At 50.3% G+C, this 20,824-nt stretch overlaps 2 protein-coding genes and 1 long non-coding RNA gene across 5 annotated transcripts in view; 1 reads left to right on the top strand and 2 right to left on the bottom strand.

The window, feature by feature from the left end:
* Positions 1 to 145: 145 nt before the first annotated feature.
* CEBPE (CCAAT enhancer binding protein epsilon) lies at positions 146 to 2,460 on the bottom strand. The gene is made up of 2 exons (XM_023230413.1): positions 1,434 to 2,460; positions 146 to 663 (listed from the first exon to the last, which is right to left on the bottom strand). The coding sequence occupies exons 1-2, from the start codon at positions 1,941 to 1,943 to the stop codon at positions 328 to 330; spliced, it is 846 nt and encodes a 281-aa protein (XP_023086181.1). The 5' UTR covers positions 1,944 to 2,460; the 3' UTR covers positions 146 to 327.
* LOC111554762 lies at positions 660 to 20,442 on the top strand. Of its 2 annotated transcripts, XR_002735334.2 has the most exons (4): positions 660 to 803; positions 925 to 1,057; positions 14,748 to 14,879; positions 20,057 to 20,442. It is a non-coding gene; the product is annotated as an uncharacterized LOC111554762 (long non-coding RNA). The 2 variants fall into 2 exon arrangements; XR_002735333.2 differs by lacking the exon at positions 14,748 to 14,879.
* The window catches only part of SLC7A8 (solute carrier family 7 member 8), a 62,188-nt gene continuing 49,771 nt past the window's right edge, over positions 8,408 to 20,824 (bottom strand). For both annotated transcript variants that reach the window (XM_023230411.1, XM_023230412.2), the window contains 4 exons: positions 14,561 to 14,657; positions 12,779 to 12,928; positions 11,108 to 11,285; positions 8,408 to 10,433 (listed from right to left, as the gene is read on the bottom strand). In XM_023230411.1, coding sequence (XP_023086179.1) covers positions 10,267 to 10,433; positions 11,108 to 11,285; positions 12,779 to 12,928; positions 14,561 to 14,657 — 592 coding nt within the window. In that variant the 3' untranslated portion in view covers positions 8,408 to 10,266. The remainder of the gene's footprint in view (positions 10,434 to 11,107; positions 11,286 to 12,778; positions 12,929 to 14,560; positions 14,658 to 20,824) is intronic.

The raw sequence follows: 20,824 nt of genomic DNA, 5'->3' as shown, positions 1-20,824 counted from the left end.
TGTCTGTGTTTCCACATGTCCATTTGGGCGTGGAAATAAGAGGTGCAGACCTAGCCACATGCATCCTCTGTCCCCAGGGTCCTCCATGACACACACACACACACACACACACACACACACACACACACAGCCAACAGTCCCAACACCCAGTCACAGTGCAACTTTATTCAGCCACATAATCATTATGCTGGGTCCTGCCCTTCCTTGCCACCCCGGTTGCCATTTATCCATGGTCTATGTCTCAGGGTTCTAGGCCCCCAGCAGGATGGGGGTCCGCAGAGTCAGGCCGTGCCACGGAGCCTGGTGCCCACAGTCCACCAGCCAGACTCAGCTGCAGCCCCCCACGCCCTTGATGAGGTTAGCCGCCTCAGGGATCTGGCGGAAGAGGTTGCGGAGGGTGTCTAGCTCCTGGGTGAGCTGCTCCACGCGGCTGCGGAGGCGCTCGTTCTCCGCCATATACTCCAGCACCTTCTGCTGCGTCTCCAAAATGCGCCTCTTGGCCTTGTCCCGGCTCTTGCGCACGGCGATGTTGTTGCGCTCCCGCCTCAGCCGGTACTCAAGACTATCTTTGTTCACTGCCTTCTTGCCCTTATGTAAGGGGCCAGCGGGGGAGGGCGCCTTCAGGAGGGGACTGCAGGGCGGTGCGGCAGTGGCCAAAGGGGCCTGGAGGGGAAGGCACGGAGAGACGGAGAGGTGAGGGCTGGCCAGGAGGCAGAGCGAAGGCGAAGCGGGAATCTCTGCAGCCAGGGCACCCTTGCTGCATCGAAGGAATACAGGACTCAGAGCCAGCTCCTGTCTCTCAGGTCAAAACTGTCATCGCCCTGCTTCTGGGAGATGGTGACCCAGATGCACAGGGTCCTCTGCTTGAGACCAAAACTGCCTTTCATGTCCTCACACTTTCTTTCTTTCTTCTTTTTTGTAAAGATGGAGCCTTGCTACGTTGCCCAGGCTGGTCTCCAACTCCTGGCCTTAAGCGACCGTCCTGCTTTGGCCTCGCAAAGCACTGGGATTACAGGCATGAGCCACCGCACCCAGCCAATGTTCTCACACTTTCTGAGTGAGTACACTTTCCCTCAATCTGTCTTGAGTCTCCTGTTCTATGACCAGCAGACATTTCTTACAGAAGCAGGTGGCAGAGAAACAAGAGGAGGGGGCATGGTGAGCAGCAGAGAGGCTGGTGGGGAGCCTGAGATCAAGGTAGGCTAGCTTGCCACAGGGTCTTTGGGACATGGTAGGGATTCAGGGTGGGAATGAATTCACAGAGAAGGAAGGGGAGGTCATGGTGCAGTGTGAGCACAGAGGACTGTGGGTTGGGTCCATTTCACAGAGCAACACCAAGCACAGACTCAGCAGCGTGAGCAGGGGCACAGGGTCCTGTCCACACCAGCCTCTCCAGCCTGGGGCAGGAGGGAGGAGGGCTGACCTGCTCTTACCTTGAGAACGCGCAGAGGCTGGCCGGGTGCTGCCAGGGTTGGGGGCAGGTGCATGGCTGTCTGCCCACAGTGTGCCACTTGGTACTGCAGGGGATTGTAGCCACCTCGGCTGGCAGCTCGGCTGCCCTCTGGCCCCCGGGGCTCCTCCTTCACCGCCACAGCCCTGGGGTCGTAGCTCCCTGGGTTGCTGTAGATGCCAGGCCCCAGTGCCTTCCTGTCTGGGCCGAAGGTATGTGGAGGGTAGGCAAAGGGCCGAGGGTCAGGCGGCAAGTAGTGGGGGAAGGCAGGGGTTCCGGGGCCCTTGAGGCCTCTGGCCTCAGGCGCTGGCTTCACCGCAAAGAGATCGGAGAGAAGCTGCTCTTCCCCAGACTCGATGTAGGCAGAGAGGTCAATGGAGGCCTCATGCTCACACATGTCCCCCAGATCCCCGGGCCCAGCTCGGCCCCCTGAGAACTCAAGTGGCTGCTGGCCGCCCCGGGGCTCACACTCGTAGTAGGTCCCGTGGGACATGGCCGGCCCGCCCCCTCGGCTCCCCGCCCCCACCTGCTCTTGAGGCACCCCTTGGGGTGCTCAGGCTGCCCTCTCTCTACCTCCTCCTGACCTGGGCCTGCCCTCTCTCGATCTCCTGCCCTAGACCTGCCCTCTGCAGTCTCCTCTGTCACCCACTCCTGTGTGGCCTCTCTCCCCCCCTGCTCTGCTTCCTTTTCCTTCCTCTGTAGTCAATGCCTCTCTTCTCTTCCCTTTTTTCCCCTCTCTCCCCTTGGGGTGACTCAGGGAGGGGCAGGACACACCCCAGAGGGAGAGATGTAAGCCTTAGAGAAAGGCGACTCCTGGCCTATGCAGCAGTTGGGGACACTCCTTGGTCAGGGTCCAAGCCAGGGTTCTGGAGATGCCAGAAGCTGATGCTTCTGGGAATGCTGTCCACTCCCCTGCTGAGCCCAGGGGACTCCAAATCCTCACCAAGGGCAACACCCTACTCTGAGTGTCCTCCTCCCTCCAACTTTGAGAAAGTTCTATGCAGAATGAGTTTCCAAGTTAGAGTGAAGAAAGCCCTCTTCCAGTGCCGACCCTCAGTTGGGTCTCAGCTCCTCCCTTGACATACCTTCCTCTGGCTCTCCCTTGCTGCTGGGCTCCACCTACCCCCAAGAGACAGTTTCTTTTGTAGCCTCACCTCCCAGAGCATTTTCTGATCTGAGTGTAGGCCAGGGTTTTGTTTGGTTTTGGTTTGTTTTTGAGGGGTCTGGGGAGTAGTGATAGGTCCTAGGAACAAGCTATACATGGGAGCCTGCATGATGCTTGAGAGAGTATGTTCATTTGCTAGGTTTTTGCACAGGGGCTGTGCAATAGCCCAAATATGAGTATGTTTCCAGCCCCAGCTACCTGTAGCAGCCTGGCACAGTTCCTAACTCCCTGGGCTTGGTTGAAGCACCTGGTCAGGACTTGGGCCTTGCACCGCAGGCCCAGGCAGGCTGCTGCCCTTGGAATAGACAGCCATAATCCTCCGGTGGCTCCAGCACTTCTCTCTTCCAGCTGTTCTCTGCTGCAAGAGGCTCAGGCTGGCGCTTTGCCCCTCACCCTGGGCCTGAGGCTCTGCCTCTGGTTTCCTGTGCCCTGGGCTGCAGGGCTCAGGAGCTTGCTGCAGCTCGTTTGCTGTCTTTCCTTTTGCATGGCCGCTCTCTGATCTCCAATGCGTGTCTCTTGGGTCTACTTCCTCTTGTGAGGTTTGAGAAGCCTCTTATGTCATCACCTCTTCCTGGGGCTCTGTTTTAGGGTCTCCAGGAGAAGCCCATGGCTCTTTCTCTGCAATTCTTGCTTCTGTGCTGGCTCTCCTCTTCCCTTTTCTCTTTCCTTTGGGAACTCCCAACTGCCTCTTTTCAGAGACACCTGCTCAGGTCCTGCTTTTACCTGCTGAATTTCATCTCCAAAAGGGATTGTAGGTCCAGCCGGGGGCGGAAAAAAAGGGCACATAAAAATGTTACTGTCTCTTTTAGGACCAGCAAATACTCTGGGTGCCCCAGGGGGGCCAGAAGTTTTTGTGAGTTGGGCCAAACAAGGGCTGGGTCACTGTGAGTGGGCCACAGTGGGACAAGTGCAGAGAGGATGTGTGTGGCATTGAACATTAAAATTTTAAAAATGCGTATTCTGGTTAGCATATTCCTTCCATCCTCCCTACCCCAACACCTACCCTAGATGCTCTGTGTGCATGACTTGAGACACAGCCAGATATGCTTTCTCTGAAAGCACAGTGACCTGGTGTGAGGAGATCTGTGTGCATCCCAGAGACAGACGTCAGGAATTAGGGAGATTTCTCCATTTCAAAGCTGAGCTCTCAGTTTGGTGGCAGTGCTTCTGTTGACCACCAGGTGGCAATATTGGCCCCAATATTTCGGACTTGGAGGGCTGCTGTGGTTCAGACTCAGATGGACAGCAGAGGGCAGCCTCTCACAGCTCTGGCTCTCGCCAAGCTCCTGCGGGGCGGCGTCTGGAAGGAGGACGAGGAAACCTGGCTGGGATGGGGTCCTGCAGTGCAGTTCTAGGGAGAATAAGCAGCCTGCGAGTCCTGGATCCAGGGCTTTGTCTCCATGAGGAGAAATTCTGTCCCCTCCACTACTTTGAAATAATGATAATGAATAGGCCTTGTGCTTTCTGATAAATTAATGCTCTTTCAATCCTTGAAACATACACTTTTTCATGCTCTTTCCCCATGGGTTATGCAGGAAGGTAGGCAAGGCAGACAGTATTTTTATTCCTACTTTATTTTTATTTATTTATTTATTTATTTATTTGAGACGGAGTCTTGCTCTGTCGCCCAGACTGGGGTGCAGTGGCCGGATCTCAGCTCACTGCAAGCTCCGCCTCCCGGGTTCCCGCCATTCTCCTGCCTCAGCCTCCCGAGTAGCTGGGACTACAGGCGCCCGCCACCTCGCCCGGCTAGTTTTTTGTATTTTTTAGTAGGGATGGGGTTTCACCATGTTAGCCAGGATGGTCTCGATCTCCTGACCTCGTGATCCGCCCGTCTCGGCCTCCCAAAGTGCTGGGATTACAGGCTTGAGCCACCGCGCCCGGCCCTATTCCTACTTTATAAACAAGGAAAACAAGGCTGAGAGGCTGAGCTGCCCAAGGTCATCCAAGGAGGATGCCTGGTTCATCTCTGGCCGAAGGGATGGGAAGGGGTTGCTATGTGACTTGGAGAACCCTCCTGGCCCTCATTTGGCCACCATGGGGAGGGGGAAGTCTGCATCAGTAGCTGCGCAGGAGGAAGTGGGAGGTATGTAAATAGAACCGCAGGAAATGAGAAAGTCAGCAGCTTTAGCCATGGTGAGATAAATCTCTGCCCCGGCCTCCCTGGCTAGTGCTGACGTTGCTGGCACGCTGACCTCAGTGTTTCCCAGTAACAGGGGTTTGGCTGGGGCAGGCAGGACTCTGGATGTCAGGGTAGGGTAGGGGGAGCTCTGGACAGGAAGGGGAGGTGGGGAGGGCAGTGCCAGTCAGTGGCTGGGGGATTCTTGCTCAGGAGAGGAAAGAAGCCCTCCCGGGTCAGCAGGATCATTTTTCCTTTGCCACTGCAGTTACTACTTGTTTGGATTAACTGAAATGATGCATGTTTGTTATCTTAGTGACTTTGTAACAGGCCGCCTTCCAGTGCCACCTCTTTGGTGAATTAAGACTCTCCCAGTAGGAAGGTAGCTGAGCATGGCTGTGAAGTGTTAAGAGAGAACTGGGCTCAAATCTGGCCTCTGTCACTGACCAACTCCGTGACTCTGGGCAAGTTACTTAATCTTCCTTGCAAAGTGGCAGTAGTAATACCTCCTTCATAGGGTCGTTTAATTAACTGTGAATAACATAATGTATGTCATGCAACTGGTCTTAGTAAATGGGAAGTCTCCTTCTTCTCTTCCTCTGACGTCTCATTGCAGTTTTATCTGTGTCTCCTTAACACTCACTACCTGCTGCCTGGTGTGGTGTGTCAGTTTGACGAACATTTTTGAGCACATAGGTACCAGGCACTGCACGGGGTCTGGGGATGTGTTGGGTTTAGCCCTTGCCAGTAGGGATCACAGCCTAGCAGGAAGGCCCACAGGCAGTGGTTCCAGCATGGCATGGGTGGTCTGTGGAGCCAGGATGCGCACACATATGTGAGCCATGCGTATCCTTGGTTTCGTTCCCCTAGCAAACTATTTGCTCTTTGAGGGTAGAGTCAGTTACATCTTTTGGACCTCTTCAACTATGGTGACCATATTTCCTGAATTAAAACGAAGGACAGGGCCTGGTGCGGTGGCTCGCGCCTGTAATCCCAGCACTTTGGGAGGCTGAGGCGTTTGGATCACGAGGTCAGCAGATCAAGACCACCCTGGCTAACATGGGGAAACCCCGTCTCTACTTAAAAAAAAAAAAAAAAAATTAGCTGGGCGTGGCAGCATGTGCCTGTAATCCCAGCTACTCTGGAGGCTGAGGCAGGAGAATCTCTTGAACCTGGGAGGCGGAGGTTGCAGTAAGCCAAGATCACATCACTGCACTCCAACCTGGCAACAAAGCTAGACTCCGTCTCAAAAAAAAAAAAAAAGAAGGACAGGCAGGTTGACACATCTGAATATCCTTATGGAGACACTGGAAGAAAATATTTGAAGTCTATGCTGACTTAGAAAAATCAGGAAAAAAATTTACTATTTCTACAGCATATAGCAAAGTCTTTGACAGAATGGTCACAAAAAGATTTGTTGTGTGACCACATTAATAAATGAATGCATAAGCAGCTACGATTTCAGTGACTTTCAAAATGTTCCCAAATTCCCTAAACTCAGAGCATGTGAAATTCCTAGCATTAAAGTGACTGACAGGGTTAAGACGGGAAATGGCCAGGTTAAAAGTAAATGTTTGTTGCCCAGGAGGAGACCCACATTTGCCCATTTGACCAGGTTGAAAAGATCAGCAGGTGTCACAGAAAGAGAGGGTGCACCTGAAGGACAAGTGCCTCCATGGAGTGAGAAGGGATGAGGGACAGGACTTGCTCGTATGGGGCAATAGGGAGGAGCCTGGGGCAGTCCAGGAAAAGGAAAGGTGTGTGTGCTGGGGAAGGGGGCCCCAAAGGGCGGATGTGAGGCTTGGACAAGACTGGCCTCTGCCTTTTGGGATAACCTAAAATTGGAAGATTGAGGAACTGTTTGAGATTAGGTCCAGCTCTCTCTCTTAAAATGCTAAGCAGGTAAGGTGACTTGCCCAAGGACACACAGCTGTTTAGTGGCCGGCCTCCCAGCTCGGCGTCCCTGTTGAATGGCGAGCTTTCAGCCTGTCTGGAAGAATGACAGTCACAGAGCAGGAGTGTTGGCGTCAGGCCAGGACTGGGAGTGGCGGCATCTTGCCTGCCTTGTCCTCACAGTGTTCCAGATGGTGAAGGGTGATGTCTTAACCCCACTGTCCCTCCACCACCCCCTTTCTCCTGCCCTTGCCCTACATCTGCCAGCAGTGCTGGCTCTGGACACGCAGCCAGGAGGGCAGCCCATAAAGACAGGGACACAAAGCGAGGACTGGGGCTAATCCCATCAACTTCCTCTAGCAGTTAACCCAAAACTCCAGGAAGTACTTGTACATACCTTAACGACTTCTTCCTTTTTCCCTGTCCTAGTCCAATGGTCCTCCTACTCTTCCTCCTAGAGCTAACTCTTCTCAGATGGCTCTGTCTGGCTGAGTGAACCTAGCCTTACCTCCCAGGCCCTCCCATCAAGCTCCTCGGATCCTGACTCGCCCCATAGACTTGGCTCAGGCTGTGCTGATGAGAGAAGCCTTTGCTGATCAGGCTTTGGGAGGACGTCTGCCTTTGCCTCCCTCAGCTTGGCTGGGTGCCGTCTCTCCCTTGCCCACGTTCCTACCCTGGGCAGTGTTGAGTTCTTCCCAGTTAGTCTGCAGGCTTTCGATACGGTGCACAGAGCAGGAACTTAGTAACACTTCGTGACTCCAAGAAGGAATGAGTGAGTGTTGGTAAATAAAAAAATACAGAAGGTCATGGTTTTGGACTAAGCTCCTGCTCTAGGCCCCACAGACCAGACTAAAATCAAAATGGAATCCCCCATGCTAAAGTTCCACATCACCAAATCTAAACTAAGTTGTTATCTGACCTTCCTAGAAATCAGGAGAGAGCTATAACAGCCAATTAAAACAGGTCAATTTCAATATTCAATGGGCATGATAATGAAGTTCCCTCTGCTTTAATCTTTACACAAAACAAGGTAGCCTGAGGGATCCTGATATTAACTAATCAGTTATTTTTCTATTGTTCTGTCTCCCTGTCCCCACCTTACAAGAAAAGTAACTTTGTTTTTGAGACAGGGGCTTGCTCTTCTGCCCAGGTTGGAGGTGCAGTAGCACAATCACAGCTCACTGCGGCCTCGACCTCCCAGGCTCAACCCGTCCTCCTTTCAGCCTCAGCCTCCCAAGTAGCTGGGACTACAAGCACATACCACCATGCCCAGCTAATTTTATCTTTTGTAGAGATGAGGTCTGGCTATGTTGCCCAGGCTGGTCTCAAACTCCTGGGCTCAAGAGATCCTCCCTCCTCAGCCTCCCAAAGGGCTGGGATTACAGGAGTGAGCCACTGTGCCCAGCCAAGAAAAGCAACTTTGAAAAGTGACTAACTAGCTTTCTTCAGCCCTTTCCTGTCTGTAAAGCCAACCTCTTCTGCTCAACTCTTTGGAACATGTATTCTATTTTATGGAATGAAGTGTTGCCTGATTCCAGAATTACAGTAAACAGTTGAGATCTGTAAATTTGTTGTACTTTTTTCTTTTGATGATGTTTTTGGTTCAGAATGAGAGTCAGTGGTTTGAATGCACTGACACTGAGTCCCTACAATAGCTAGAAGTTATAGAGAGCAAGAGCTTTGAGGAATGTCATTCTGGAAGGAACCTGGCAAGATCTCATAAGAGGAAATGCCTGGTGACTCTGTCTCAAAAGGTTACTTAATTATCAACACCACCAACTTCATTTCCGTTTTAAATTTTATTACATCAAAAGAAAAAACCTCTCCACAAAACAAATCTTAAAACCTACACCAAGCGAAAGAAATTATCAAGGTTCTAACTCCACCCCCCAAAACAACCTTACATTTAAAAAAATCCAAAAGAAATAGAAATACCAGCTTCAAAAATATTTATCCAAAAAGTAAGGCATCAACTTTACAAAAAAATAATTGAAGGAGGGGAGGAAGTTGGAGGAATGAGAAAAGAGGGAACAAGAAGATGGTCCCCTGACCCTCCAGGGGCCAACCCCAGCCTGCCGGGCATCTACTCGGAAGGGGTCACAACTCAGACCAAACTCGGCATCTCACCAACTATGGGGCAGGCAGGCTGGGCGGGGAAGCTGGGAGACACCGCCCAGGTCAGGAAGGGCTCCTGTGTATTCCAGTTTAAGCAGACAGAACTGGGGGTGAGGAAGAGAATCCCGATTTGTGATAAAAGGATCCTAAGTCCTTAGTGCAGCAGGAGTGACTGGGGAGGTTGCAGGGCCCACGACAAACTCCATGGCCTTTCTTTGGAGCCCAGGGAAAGGTCAGAGGCCGCCAGCCACAGAGGAGGACCTTTTTTGAGGACCTCTAGAGTGGGCGCCCTGTTGCCACTGCCCTCTCACCCTGCCCAAGACGGCATGGCACTGAGACCTGAGAGGAGTGGGGGGCTACTGGAGTTGAGGATGGACGGGAAAGGAACTGGGCTTCAGTCAATGCTCTCCCCAGTCTCCCAGGGTATGGAATGGGCACCTCTGGGGAGGGGGAAAGCGCCCTTCCTCCCAGGGAAGGCATTTAATATCCCATCTGTCCTGAGGGTTAGAAATAGGGGAGTATTTTTAGGCCAAGTTCTTGGATGGGAGGTGACTTAAGGCTGGTTTGGCTCTGATCTCAGGCCTGAAGGGCTTGGGGATCCTTCACACCTGGTCCCAAGCCAAGGCCCAGAGAGGAGAAGGGCATGGTGGGGGCGGTGGTGCTGGCTGTGTGCGGGTGTGCTGGGAGTGGCTGCAGGGATAGCAGGGGACTGCTCCTTCCTGTGATGGGGAGGTGGAGTTGCTGAGAGAGATGCCCACTAAATTAAAAATCAGTAGCCTTTTTGGCTTCTGGAAGCTTTGGCACCATGTTGGGGGCAGGATGCAGGAGGCAGGGGCAGGGCTGGGTTTCTGCAATCTGAGCCTTTCTCAGTATGTTCCTCAACCACCTGGCTTGGGGGTGGAGAGGCTGTTCTTCTCCTTGGTCCTTAGCTCTGGGAGTTGGCGTCCTGAGGAGAACTGAATTCTGGACAGGGAGCCCTGGCTGGGGTGGGTGCAGGTATGATGGGGAGGGGCAGGAAAGAGGGCAGAGGGAAGCATCCCCTTGGATTTTGGGTCCCTGGTGAACAGATAGGGTCTTGGGTCTCTCCAGCTGACCCCTTGATGGGGACAGAATTGCTTGAGCCTGTCCCCCCACAACACAGCCCCTGTGGCTGCCCCTCCTCTCTGAAGGGGCCTCCCTGGGAGGGAAGGCAGTAATGAGCTCTGGTTCCTGAAGAGGCAGCTGAGGGTGTGGCCCGGCATCTTGGCACCTTGGCATCTCCCCTTTCCTCCCCTTTCCTCTGGGAGTGTGGGCAGCACTGGAGTGGGGCCTGGGACATGGACCCTGGGGTGAGAGACTGGTTTTTGGGTATGAATGTGAGTTTTTGTTTACAATTTCTCACTACCCACACCGAAGTCCTACCACTGCCTGACAAAAGCAGAGAGAGGGGTGTGTGCGTACTTGCATGTGTTGGGGGGACTAAGGCAGGGAGGTAGGATAAAAGGGGAGGGAGGAGGGAGTAGCCAGCTGAGGGAATGGTGGTCCTCAGGGCTGGGCCTGCCCTGCCACGTCCTTGTCCTTGGTGGGAGTGGGTTGGTACATGGGCTGCTGCTGCTCCTCCATGTCCTCATTAGCCTCCTCTGTCCCTGAGCCCCGCTCCACCTCGGGGTACACGACCACACACATCTTCTGGCTCACCAGGGTTAGCAGCTCTGTAGGAAGAGATCAAACAGAAACCAGGCCGGTGCTGAGCATCCCACCAACCTGGCCAAGTGGCCCCGGCCCTTCCCGGCTCTCCTGCTCCAAGTTCTGCCTCTTCAGAGCAGTCAGTGCTTTGAGGAGAATCCTTTCCACCTGGTCTGCCTCCTGCATCTCCCGCCAGCTGCTCCTTGCTCATGAAGGCCCCGGCCTTCCACCTTCCCTGTGCCCACTGACCCCCAAGTCCAGGGTCTCCGCTGGTCTCCACCCAGCTTGGGGCAGCTCTCACAGGATGGCTGATAGGTTGCCTATTTAATTTTTAAATTTTTAATAACAGAGATGGGGTCTTGCTATGTTGACCAGGCTGGTCTCAAACTCCTGGGCTCAAGTGATCCTCTGTCTCAGCCTCCCAAAGTGCTGGGATTACAGGTGTGAGCCACTGTGCCCAGCCCAAGTTGCCTATTCTTGCAGGTCTAAGGTCTGTATGGAAGTGCCAGCTGTTCTCCTCTCTCAGAGGTCTCTGGGAAAAGGCATCTGCTTTCCCTGCTCTGGACTCCTCCAGAACCCTGTGGACTGAGGAGAAGGCAAGCCTAGGTCTCCTGGCCCTGGTGGCTCCCCCACCCCATCACTGACCACTGCATTCCAGCCCAGGAGGCCCTCAAGCCAGCCAGAGCCTCCAACAACTCACCAATGAAGTCACTGAAACACTTGGGCTTGTGTTGCCAGTAAACACCCAGGAAATAGACAGGCACTCCTGTCAGCATGATGGCCAGGCCAATGCCACACACCACCGGCTCTGACCATAGGCTGAAGACCAGCAGGAAGGCCCAGAACAGCAAATAGATGATGGGGAACAGCAGGTTGATCTGTGGAGCAGAGGCATGAGGCATGTGAATTGTGTAGGCCCCGCAGCCCCCAGGACTAGGAACTGGGGCATTCTCTCTCTTCTTCACCCACAGAGACACATCCTCAAGGGCAAAGGCTGGGCTTCCCTCAGCTCTGTGGTCCCACACTCATCCCTGATAGGGCAGGGGCTATATGAACAAATGTTGATGAACATGGATGGTCAGACAGGAAGAGGATGGGGAGGAGCTAGGGAGGAACGGACCCTCCTTGCCCATGTCCTTGATCCTGGGTGTGATTAGACAAGGCCTCATCATGCATGCCGTGTGCCTGTGGCAGCCAGAGAAGCCCATAGGGATAGAGAAGCTTGCTGGCACATGGGTGCATCTGCTGAGGTCCTAGGATGGAGGGGAAGTGTGGCAATGCACAAAGTGCAGGCAGGAGACGATTCGAGTCACTCAGGCTCCCTGGTCCTCGCCCACTTCTATGCAGGGCCCTTATGTGGGCACAATATGGCAAATGTCAGCTCCTTATGGGCCACATGTGGGGAGTTCCCGAGAGTATCTTCTTCAGGGCTCCAGGGGCAGTCCTGATTCAGCTGCCTTTCTCTTCCTTGTCTTCCTTGCTCAGAAGGGATGTGTGTGGTGGGGACCTGGGGTTATTCTACCTCCTCTTCCCTCTAGCAGGTTTTCTAAGAGTGAGAGTAGAAAATGGTGGTGGAAATGCCAGTGAGGCACTGAGAGATTTGGAGAGCCTTTGATTTTTCAGCTGGAAAAGCATCTAGTCACTGTTTCTAGAATAGGATTGTTCAAATAGCTCCGGAGTACACTCTATTCTTCTAATTTGTTGGAGAACTCATAATGCTCTAGCATGTCTTGTTCTGCGCAATCCCATTTGCTCAGATGTATACAAGATATACAGAGTTATATCTTGTAGCAATATTAGGTTCACTGAGCACCCGATATGTGTAGGGCTATGGGAGTTTAAAAACGGAGGATCATATAAGGTTGCAGTGGACTCGAAAACTTCAAGAAAGAGGAGGTACTTGAGGCGCATTTGGAAAATGGTTAAAATGTAGATGGGCAGATGGGAGGAGGAAAGTCATTCTGGGATGGAGACATAGCACATAGTGAACCCAGCTATCTGGAGGGACAAGGAGGAAGTGTTGGGGAGATAAGAGAACCTTGAAAAGTCAGCTGGAGTTTGAAAAGTCAGCTGGAGTTTGAAAAGTCAGCTGGAGTTTAAGGCTTAGACTGGTAGGAAACAAAGGAATGTCAAGATGAAAGTGACATTTGATCTGACTTATTCCCTGGCTACAGTCTGCTCCGATCTCATCCCCAGTGGAGAATGCAAATGGTGGTCCCATTCACAAATGGCCCTTGCTTTCCAAAGGGTCTGCTACCATCAGAGATGATGATGTGTGGTCAGCAGCTAAGAACAGAGGTGATTTAAACATCTGAACTGCAGCTAGAACCACAGAGGAAGGGGAGGGGTCCCCAAAGGGAGGTTCTCTCACCTTGATGGGGCGGGGGATATCAGGCTTCTTCCAGCGAAGGACTATCTGTCCAGCAACTGTGACCCCATAGAACAGGTAGTTGATGAAGCCCACATAGTTGATGAGTGTGTACATGTCGCTGGTGACCAGCATCAGCAGGGTGGAGATGCACTGGGAAAGTGGAAGGAGCTCATCAGTGATCCGAAAGATATTCAGAGACTGGTATTATAGATTAGGGGCTGTCCCCCAGCCTCCAGGCAGACGATGCCATTGTATAATGGATGTCTCAAAATGGAGACTTTAGAACCTCCCCTAGTAACCTAGGATGTTACAACATCTTTATTGCTAGGAATAAAGTGATAAAAATATTTGACCACTGGTATGGCATGGGCACTAACCACTTAGAATGGATACTGCGCATAAGCAGCTAGACTGGCCACACTGGTATTACCTGGCTCTGTGTCAGCCCCGGTCTCATTTGTATGTCTCTGTTGGTTATAGCTCAAGCTAACTTCATTTTTTTAAATCCCTTAGGGAAGATTGTTAACAACAGATTAAGGCTTTATTCCTGCCCTCATCCTTTTCTCCTGGCTGAGTCATCTATTTTTCTTCCTTTTCTTTATTAATTTCAAAACTGGTTACATAGAACTTACTGTGTGCCAGGTCCCTATTTTTAGCATTTGACGAAGATTAACTCACTTAACCCTCATAACATCCGTATGAGGTTTCCTTGACAGAGTCTACTTTCCAACCTCAAAATCATCTCTGTGGCTCTCTTGGAACCATACTCCTCCCCTCTGATAACTTGTGAAGGTCAACAAAAGTTCTGTTCTCCTGTGAGAGCCAATGGTTAAAATAATCGAGATGCTTTTAATGGTTCTTGCTGCATCTGCCTTTTAGTCACACTACTACTGTACCAATTGCTCTAACTGGGAAAAGAAAAAAAAAAAAAAAAAGGGTATGGCCCACTGGGAGTACTGTCTTCTCCAGCCACCTTCCACAACCAACCAGTCAAGGTGACCTTCATCCTACATCTGAACATTCTGATGTTGTACAGCAATGCTGTACAATGCTCTTGACTCCCATGAGCTCTGTTATTCTGATTTCTAACTGCTTTGCCAGTGGACCAAAGTCATTTTTAGTGTTTTATTCAGGATCCAAAAGGAAAATAAAAATAACTCAAAAGACTCAATGGGGACAAGTCTTTGTTCCTTCCTTTAGCTCTCTCTAAATGATTCTACTCTGGGGATATTTTATTCCCATCTCTTTCCAGTCCCAAGTTTCCTTTTCACAGTTTTCAGTTTATCAGTCTTCCTCTATGATTTTTCTTATTTGGTGTACTCTTAACACTAAATTCATTTCAGTGATGTTTCCAAGAGACTGGCAGGCTGCCCTGAAGCTTGATGTGGGGAGTGGGTGTTTGCAGGGACCAACCAGCCAGGAGCAGAGACCAGTGCCACAACCCTGCAGTAACAGGTGTGAGGAGAGCCAAGGGAGACATATTTTTTTTGAGGCTGTAGAATCCTGAGGCAGTCAGTTCAGTCTGACCCAAAAGGATGGGAGAATGGAAATAAGTCAGCCCGAGAGCCTTAGGTATTTCAGGACTCAGAATCTTTCCTTGCTACATCTCTTGATATTAACAAAGCTGATGAGTATCATTTGCCAGATCATCTAAGATCCAGTGAGACCTAGCAGCAGACCAGAAGGGTAACAGGGGTGTGTGTGAAAAGCATGAACTCCCAGCTTAGACTAGGCACAAAAAGAGGGAGGTGTGTGGACAGTTACAGCAGGAAGGGCCCTTACTGTGAAGAGCAGGGCTGGGATTGGGGTACAGCGCTTCACGTGGATCATGGCCAACACACTGGGAAGGTGGCCCTCTCGGGCTCCAGCGAAGAACAGCCTGGCAGGGAGAAAAGCAGGTCAGCCTGGGATAACCCATGGACCACCAAGCCTGAGTTCCTTCATCCATGCCTACCTTCTGCCCACACAGGGGCATCCTCCCTCCAACCAGGCACCTGCCTTCACATGCAGACTTTCCGCCCCACCAGCCACAGAACCTGTGTTCACAAATGCAGGTGCACACAAACCAGAGGCAGCCAGTGGAAAAGTGGATGAACCCTGGGTATGTTAGACCCTGAATGTGGTATGGGTGGCTCAGGGTTACTGATAAGTGTACTGTCACTCAGTGGGGTGCTCCCAATGCCTGGAAGGCCGCAGGAGCAACCTCTGTCTGTTGCCTAAAGTCTTCATCTCTCTAAAAGCATTCCTCACATCCTCAAAGGATGCAGATTCCCTGATACACTGGGACCGAACTGCATATGGAAAGCTTTAAAAACACTTTTTTTTTTTTTTTTTTTTTTTTTTTAAGATGGAATCTCGCTCTGTTGCCCAGGCTGGAGTGCAGTGCCACAATCTCGGCTCATTGCAACCTCCACCTCCCAGGTTTAAGCACTTCTCTGCCTCAGCCTCCCGAGAAGCTGGGATTACAAGTGTGTGCCACCATGCCTGACTAATTTTTGTATTTTTTGTAGAGATGGGGTTTCACCATCTTGGCCAGGCTAGTCTTGAACTGTCTTGATCCACTCGCCTCGACTTCCCAAAGTGCTGGGACTACAGGCGTAAGCCATCATGCCCGGTCTAAAAACACTCTTATCCTAGTCAGAGACTAGTTGTTTTTGTGGGAGTGGGGAACTGGTGGTGGAAATGTTCTATATCTTGTTTTGGGTAGTGGTTGAATTTTGACGACTGTCAAAATTCATCAAATGGAAGCCAGGCACAGTAGCACACACCTATATTTCTAGCTACTTGGGAGGCTGAAGTAGGAAGACTGCTTGAGCCCAGAAGTTCAAAGCCAGCCTGGGCAACATAGTGAGACTCTGCCTCTAAAAAACAACAATGAAAAACAAAAATGAACAAACACAAACAAAAATACCCCCACAAAACTCATCAAAATGAACATTTATGATCTGCTTTTTTTTTTGAGACAGAGTTTCGCTCTTGTTGCCCAGGCTGGAGTGCAATAGTGTGATCTTGGCTCACTGCAACCTCCGCCTCCCAGGTTCAAGCGATTCTTCTGCCTCAGCCTCCCAAGTAGCTGGGACTACAGACATGCACCACCATGCCCGGCTAATTTTTGTATTTTTGGTAGATATGGGGTTTCTCCACATTGGTCAGGCTGGTCTCGAACTCCTGACCTCAGGTGATCTGCCCGCCTCGGCCTCCCAAAGTGCTGGGATTACAGGCGTGAGCCACCATGCCCAGCCTATGATCTGCTTTTTTTAAAAAAAATGGAGGCAGGGTCTTGCCATGTTGCCCAGGCTGGTCTTGAACTTCTGGGCTCTAATGATCCTCCTGTCTCGGGCTCCCAAAGTGTTGGGATGACAGACATGAGCCACCACACCCAGCCTGCATATTTTATTGTATGTAAATTGTACTTAAAACTTTATATCCTGTCTTGTGGGATTGAGTTAAAAAAAAAAAAATGATATCCTGTCTGGGCTTGGTGGCTAACACCTGCAGTCCCAGCACTTTGACTGAGGCGGGAGAATCATTTGAGGCCGGAAGTTTGAGACCAGCCTAGGAAAAATAGTGGACCCTTGTCTCTACAAAAAATAAAAATAAAAAAATTAGCCAGGCATGGTGGCGTGTGCCTGTTGTTCTAGTTACTTGGGAGGCTGAGGTGACAGGATCACATGAACCTGGGAGGCTGAGGCTGCAGTGAGCTGTGATTGTGCCACTGCACTCCACCCTAGGCGACAGAGCAAGAACCTGTCTCAAAAAGAAAGAAAAGAAAAGAAAGAAAGAAAAAATTGGAAATATCCTAAGTGTAGGATATTTCCTACTAAAAGTAGGAGGTTGATAAAATAGATTTGGCATAAGATGAAATGTTATGGGCTAGGCACAGTGGCTCATGCATGTAATCCCAGCGCTTTGGGAGGCCGAGGTGGGTGGATCATCTGAGGTCAGGAGTTTGAGACCAGCCTGGCCAACATGGTGAAACCCCATCTCTACTAAAAATACAAAAATTAGCCAGATGTGGTGGCACGTGCCTGTAATCCCAGCTACTCGGAAGGTTGAGGCAGAATTGCCTGAACCCAGAGGTGGAGGTTGCAGTGAGCATTGCACTCCAACCTGGATGACAGAGTTAAACTTCTCTCTCCAAAAAAAAAGGAACATTATGTAGTCATAACGTTTTTGAAAAAAATTGATTACATGAGAATATGCTCAAAATATAACATTAAATTAAAAAACAGGACTGAAAACTATAATGCAAATAATTTTTTTTTTTTTTTTTGGAGATACGGTCTTGCTCTGTTGCCTAGGCTGGAGTGCAGTGGCACAGTGACGGCTCCCTGCAGCCTTGACCTCCCAAACTCAAATGATCCTTCTGTCTCAGTCTCCCAAGTAGCCAGGACTACAGGTATGCACCACTATGCCCAAATACCAATTAATTTTAAGATTATTTATTAAAATGCTAACTGATTATCTCTGGGTGGTGAAATTCTGGTTAACTTTAATTTTCTTCCTTATATATTACAGAAAAAATTTTAAAAATTGTAAAATGCAGCCTGGGCAACATGGTGAAAACCTGTCTCTACAAAAAATACAAAAATTAGCCAGGCATGGTAGAGTGTGCCTGTAGTTCCAGCTACTGAGGGGGCTGAAGTGGGAGGATCACTTGAGCCCGGGAGGTTTGAGGCTGCAGTGAGCTGTATTTGCACCAGTGCACTCCAGCCTGGGTGACAAAGTGAGACCCTGTCTCAAAAAAAAAAAAAAAAAAAAAAAAAAAAGATAAGGAAAAAAAGAATAAAATTCTAAAATAGATGGAATATTTATAATCAGAATAAAGATTTTTTTAACTTAAAAAAATTAAACTTTTTATTTTTCCCATTTTTAGAGATGAGGTCTTGCTCTGTCCCCCAGGCTGGAGTAGAGTGGCATGATTATAGCTCACTGCAGCCTCCAATTCCTGGACTCCAGTGATCCTCTAGTCTCAGCCTCCAGAGTAGCTGGGACTACATGTACATACCACCATGCTCAGTTAACTTAAAAAATGAAAATTTTTTTTGAGATAATTGTAAATTCACATTCAGTGAATCTTACAACCAAGTACAGTTGTAAGAAATAATAAAAAGAGATCCTATGTGTCTTTTGCCCAGTTTCCTCCATGGGTAACATGCTACACAATTATATTATAGTATCACAAGTAGGATATTGATGTTTAAATCAACTTTATTTTTTACTTATTTTTCTTTCTTTTTTTTTTTTGTGACAGAGTCTTGCCTTGTTGCCTAGGCTGGTCTCGAATTACTGGGCTCAACCAATCCTTCCACCTTGCCCTCCCAAAGTACTGGGATTACAGGCGTGAGCCACCATGCCCAGTCCCAAAAGTTATTTTTTTTTTGATGTTATTTTTTTTGAGATGAAGTCTTGCTCCGTCACCCCGGCTGGAGTGTAGTGGCATGATCTTGGCTCACTGCAACCTCTGCCTCCTGGGTTCAAGTGATTCTTCTGCCTCAGCCTCCTGGGTAGCTGGGAGTACAGGCACCTGCCACCAAGCCTAGTTAATTTTCGTATTTTTTTTTAGTAGAGGTGGGGTTTCATCATATTGGCCAGGCTGATCTCCTGACCTTGTGATCTGCCCGCCTCAGCCTCCGAAAGTGCTGGGATTATAGGTGTGAGCTACCACACCTGGCCATAAAAGTTATTTTTAAAAAGAAAAGTTTTAGGCCAGGCGTGGTGGCTCACGCCTGTAATCCCAGCACTTTGGGAGGCTGAGGTGGGCGGATCACGAGGTCAGGAGATCGAGACCATCCTGACTAACACAGTGAAACCCTGTCCCTACTAAAAATACAAAAAATTAGCCGGGTGTGGTGGCGGGCACCTGTAGTCCTAGCTACTTGGGAGGCTGAGGCAGGAGAATGGCGTGAACCCGAGAGGCAGAGCTTGCAGTGAGCCAAGATTGTGCCACTGCACTCCAGCCTGGGCAACAGAGCGAGACTCTGTCTCAAAAAAAAAAAAAAAAAAAAAGAAATTTTAAGAGAATAATTTGAATGTTCCCAGCATAAAGAAAAGACAATATTGAAGGAGATGGGATATCTCAATTACTCTGATTTGATTTTTACACATTATATCAATGTATTGAAACATCATCTGTACCTTGAAAATATGTACATCTATTATATACATATGAATATGAAACGAACATAAAAATCAGCCCTCCTTCCCTTTTACTCTCCTAAGAGAAAAGTGAATATTAGGGGCTGTCAACAGTAATTTACATGTCAGTGCAAATTGGACCACTTTTTTCTTTTTTCTGGGGAAAGGCTCACCTAAGGGATGACAGGCAGGGTACAGCTTGATAGGAGCAAAAAGGCACAGATTCAGTGCACTGGGAGTTCAGAGAATTGTCACTTACTTTGTAATTTGTGTATGGAGTAGACTGAAGCTAACAGCAGCAGCTCATCAGAAGTGTGGGAGTTGACTGTATCCCCAAATACCCATAAGCAGTAACCATAATGAACTCCCTAGGCCAGTGTCACTAGTTTCATGCAGCCATACACATCCCTGTCCCCTCTCCCATGCTGCCGCCCCTCTACAAGGCAGTCTCATGCACCAGGTGCTCTGTGGGACTTGTCGTGCACATAGCCAGGGTCCTGCATTCACGTCCCTCCCCCACATGCAGACAGGACCAAGTGTAATTGTCCAGATCCGACAGCATTTGCAAGTGTCAAGTTCACAACAGACAGTCCTTGCCCAGCTAGCCGACAACGGAGGAGACGATGACATTAAGCATAACACACATCCACACACTCTGACTCTTCAGGAAGGATCATCCACTCCCTACCCGAGAACACAAAGGAGTGACAGGAGATAAAGAAGGAGGGAAGGAGAAGCAAGGAAGAAGGAACTGGAAAGATGAGCAGAGGAGGCCTGGGTGTGTGAGGTCTCGCCTCTGAATCGGAGGTGGAGCACACCATGCGCCACCGTTTCCTGCATGCACACACAACTAGACCACATGCACGCAGACCGCTGCTTGGCCTGCCTGAGGGACAAACCCCACTCTAAAGTGACTGTAGCCAGTCACTCTCCTCCAATAGATCTCAGGGAGCCTCATGGGTCACTGTTCTTCCACCGCTCAGCCTCGGCGGGGCCTCCACGTGGCCACTGCTCCTGTGTAACATGCACACGAGGTTGCTGTGGGTGAGTGTCATAGGGTCCCAGGGTACAGGGGACACCCACACCACCTCTTTCCAGCCCTGGGTCCTAAAAACATGGCACTACCTTGTTATTTCACAGGAACTCTTCCCTGATGTGATGGCTTTGGAAGCAGCTGAACTCAGGGACTCATCTTTGGAGCGGGACTGTACCCTGAGGGCAGGGGTTGCTTTCTGAGAACCTGGGAGGACCCCTTGAACCACACAAGTGGAAGTCATTCAACATCTGCTAGCCTCAACAGCCCCTTCTGAAGACAGCAAAAGAAAGGGCCGGGTCCCTGGATGCGTGGAGGCAGGACCTGGGACTCGTGGACCTGCTTGCACTTCCGGCTTCTGAGAGAGCTCTGGGGTGGGGGTCATGGATAAAAGGCTCTTTCTTTGGACAAATGTTTGCTTTCCACTTTCCCCCACCCTCTCACTTCACATTCTCCACCTGAGTCTCATGGGTGGCCTCGAAAAGGCCTTTCCAGCCGCCTCGGTTGAGCAGGGAGGAGCTCTGCATTCTTGGGGCAATTAGGGTGAACCCATCCCACCTGCAGGCTAGTTCCAGAACATTCATGGGAGGCCAGACCCAGAGGCCCCAGGCACAAGTCTCCCTCTTGGTCCCTTTCCAAATGGGGTTCTTTTCCAGCCAGCAGCAGCCTGTTTCCAGGCAAGTGGAAATGGGGGCTCTAGGACTGCAGCCAAGATACTGTCTTGCTGCCAACTACAGCCCCTGACTGGGGGCTGCAGCAGGCAGGCTGGTGGCCTCCTCTGTCTTCTGCTCCTTTTGAAATGAGACAGGCTACTACATGTGAAGCACCTAGGATCCATATGCCATACACATCGCAGGTGACCACGTGAGCAGCAC

The sequence above is a fragment of the Piliocolobus tephrosceles genome, chromosome 6 (genome assembly GCF_002776525.5).
Source record: "Piliocolobus tephrosceles isolate RC106 chromosome 6, ASM277652v3, whole genome shotgun sequence".
In the NCBI taxonomy this organism is placed as follows: Eukaryota; Metazoa; Chordata; class Mammalia; order Primates; family Cercopithecidae; genus Piliocolobus; species Piliocolobus tephrosceles.
This window is presented reverse-complemented; position numbering and strand designations above follow the sequence as displayed.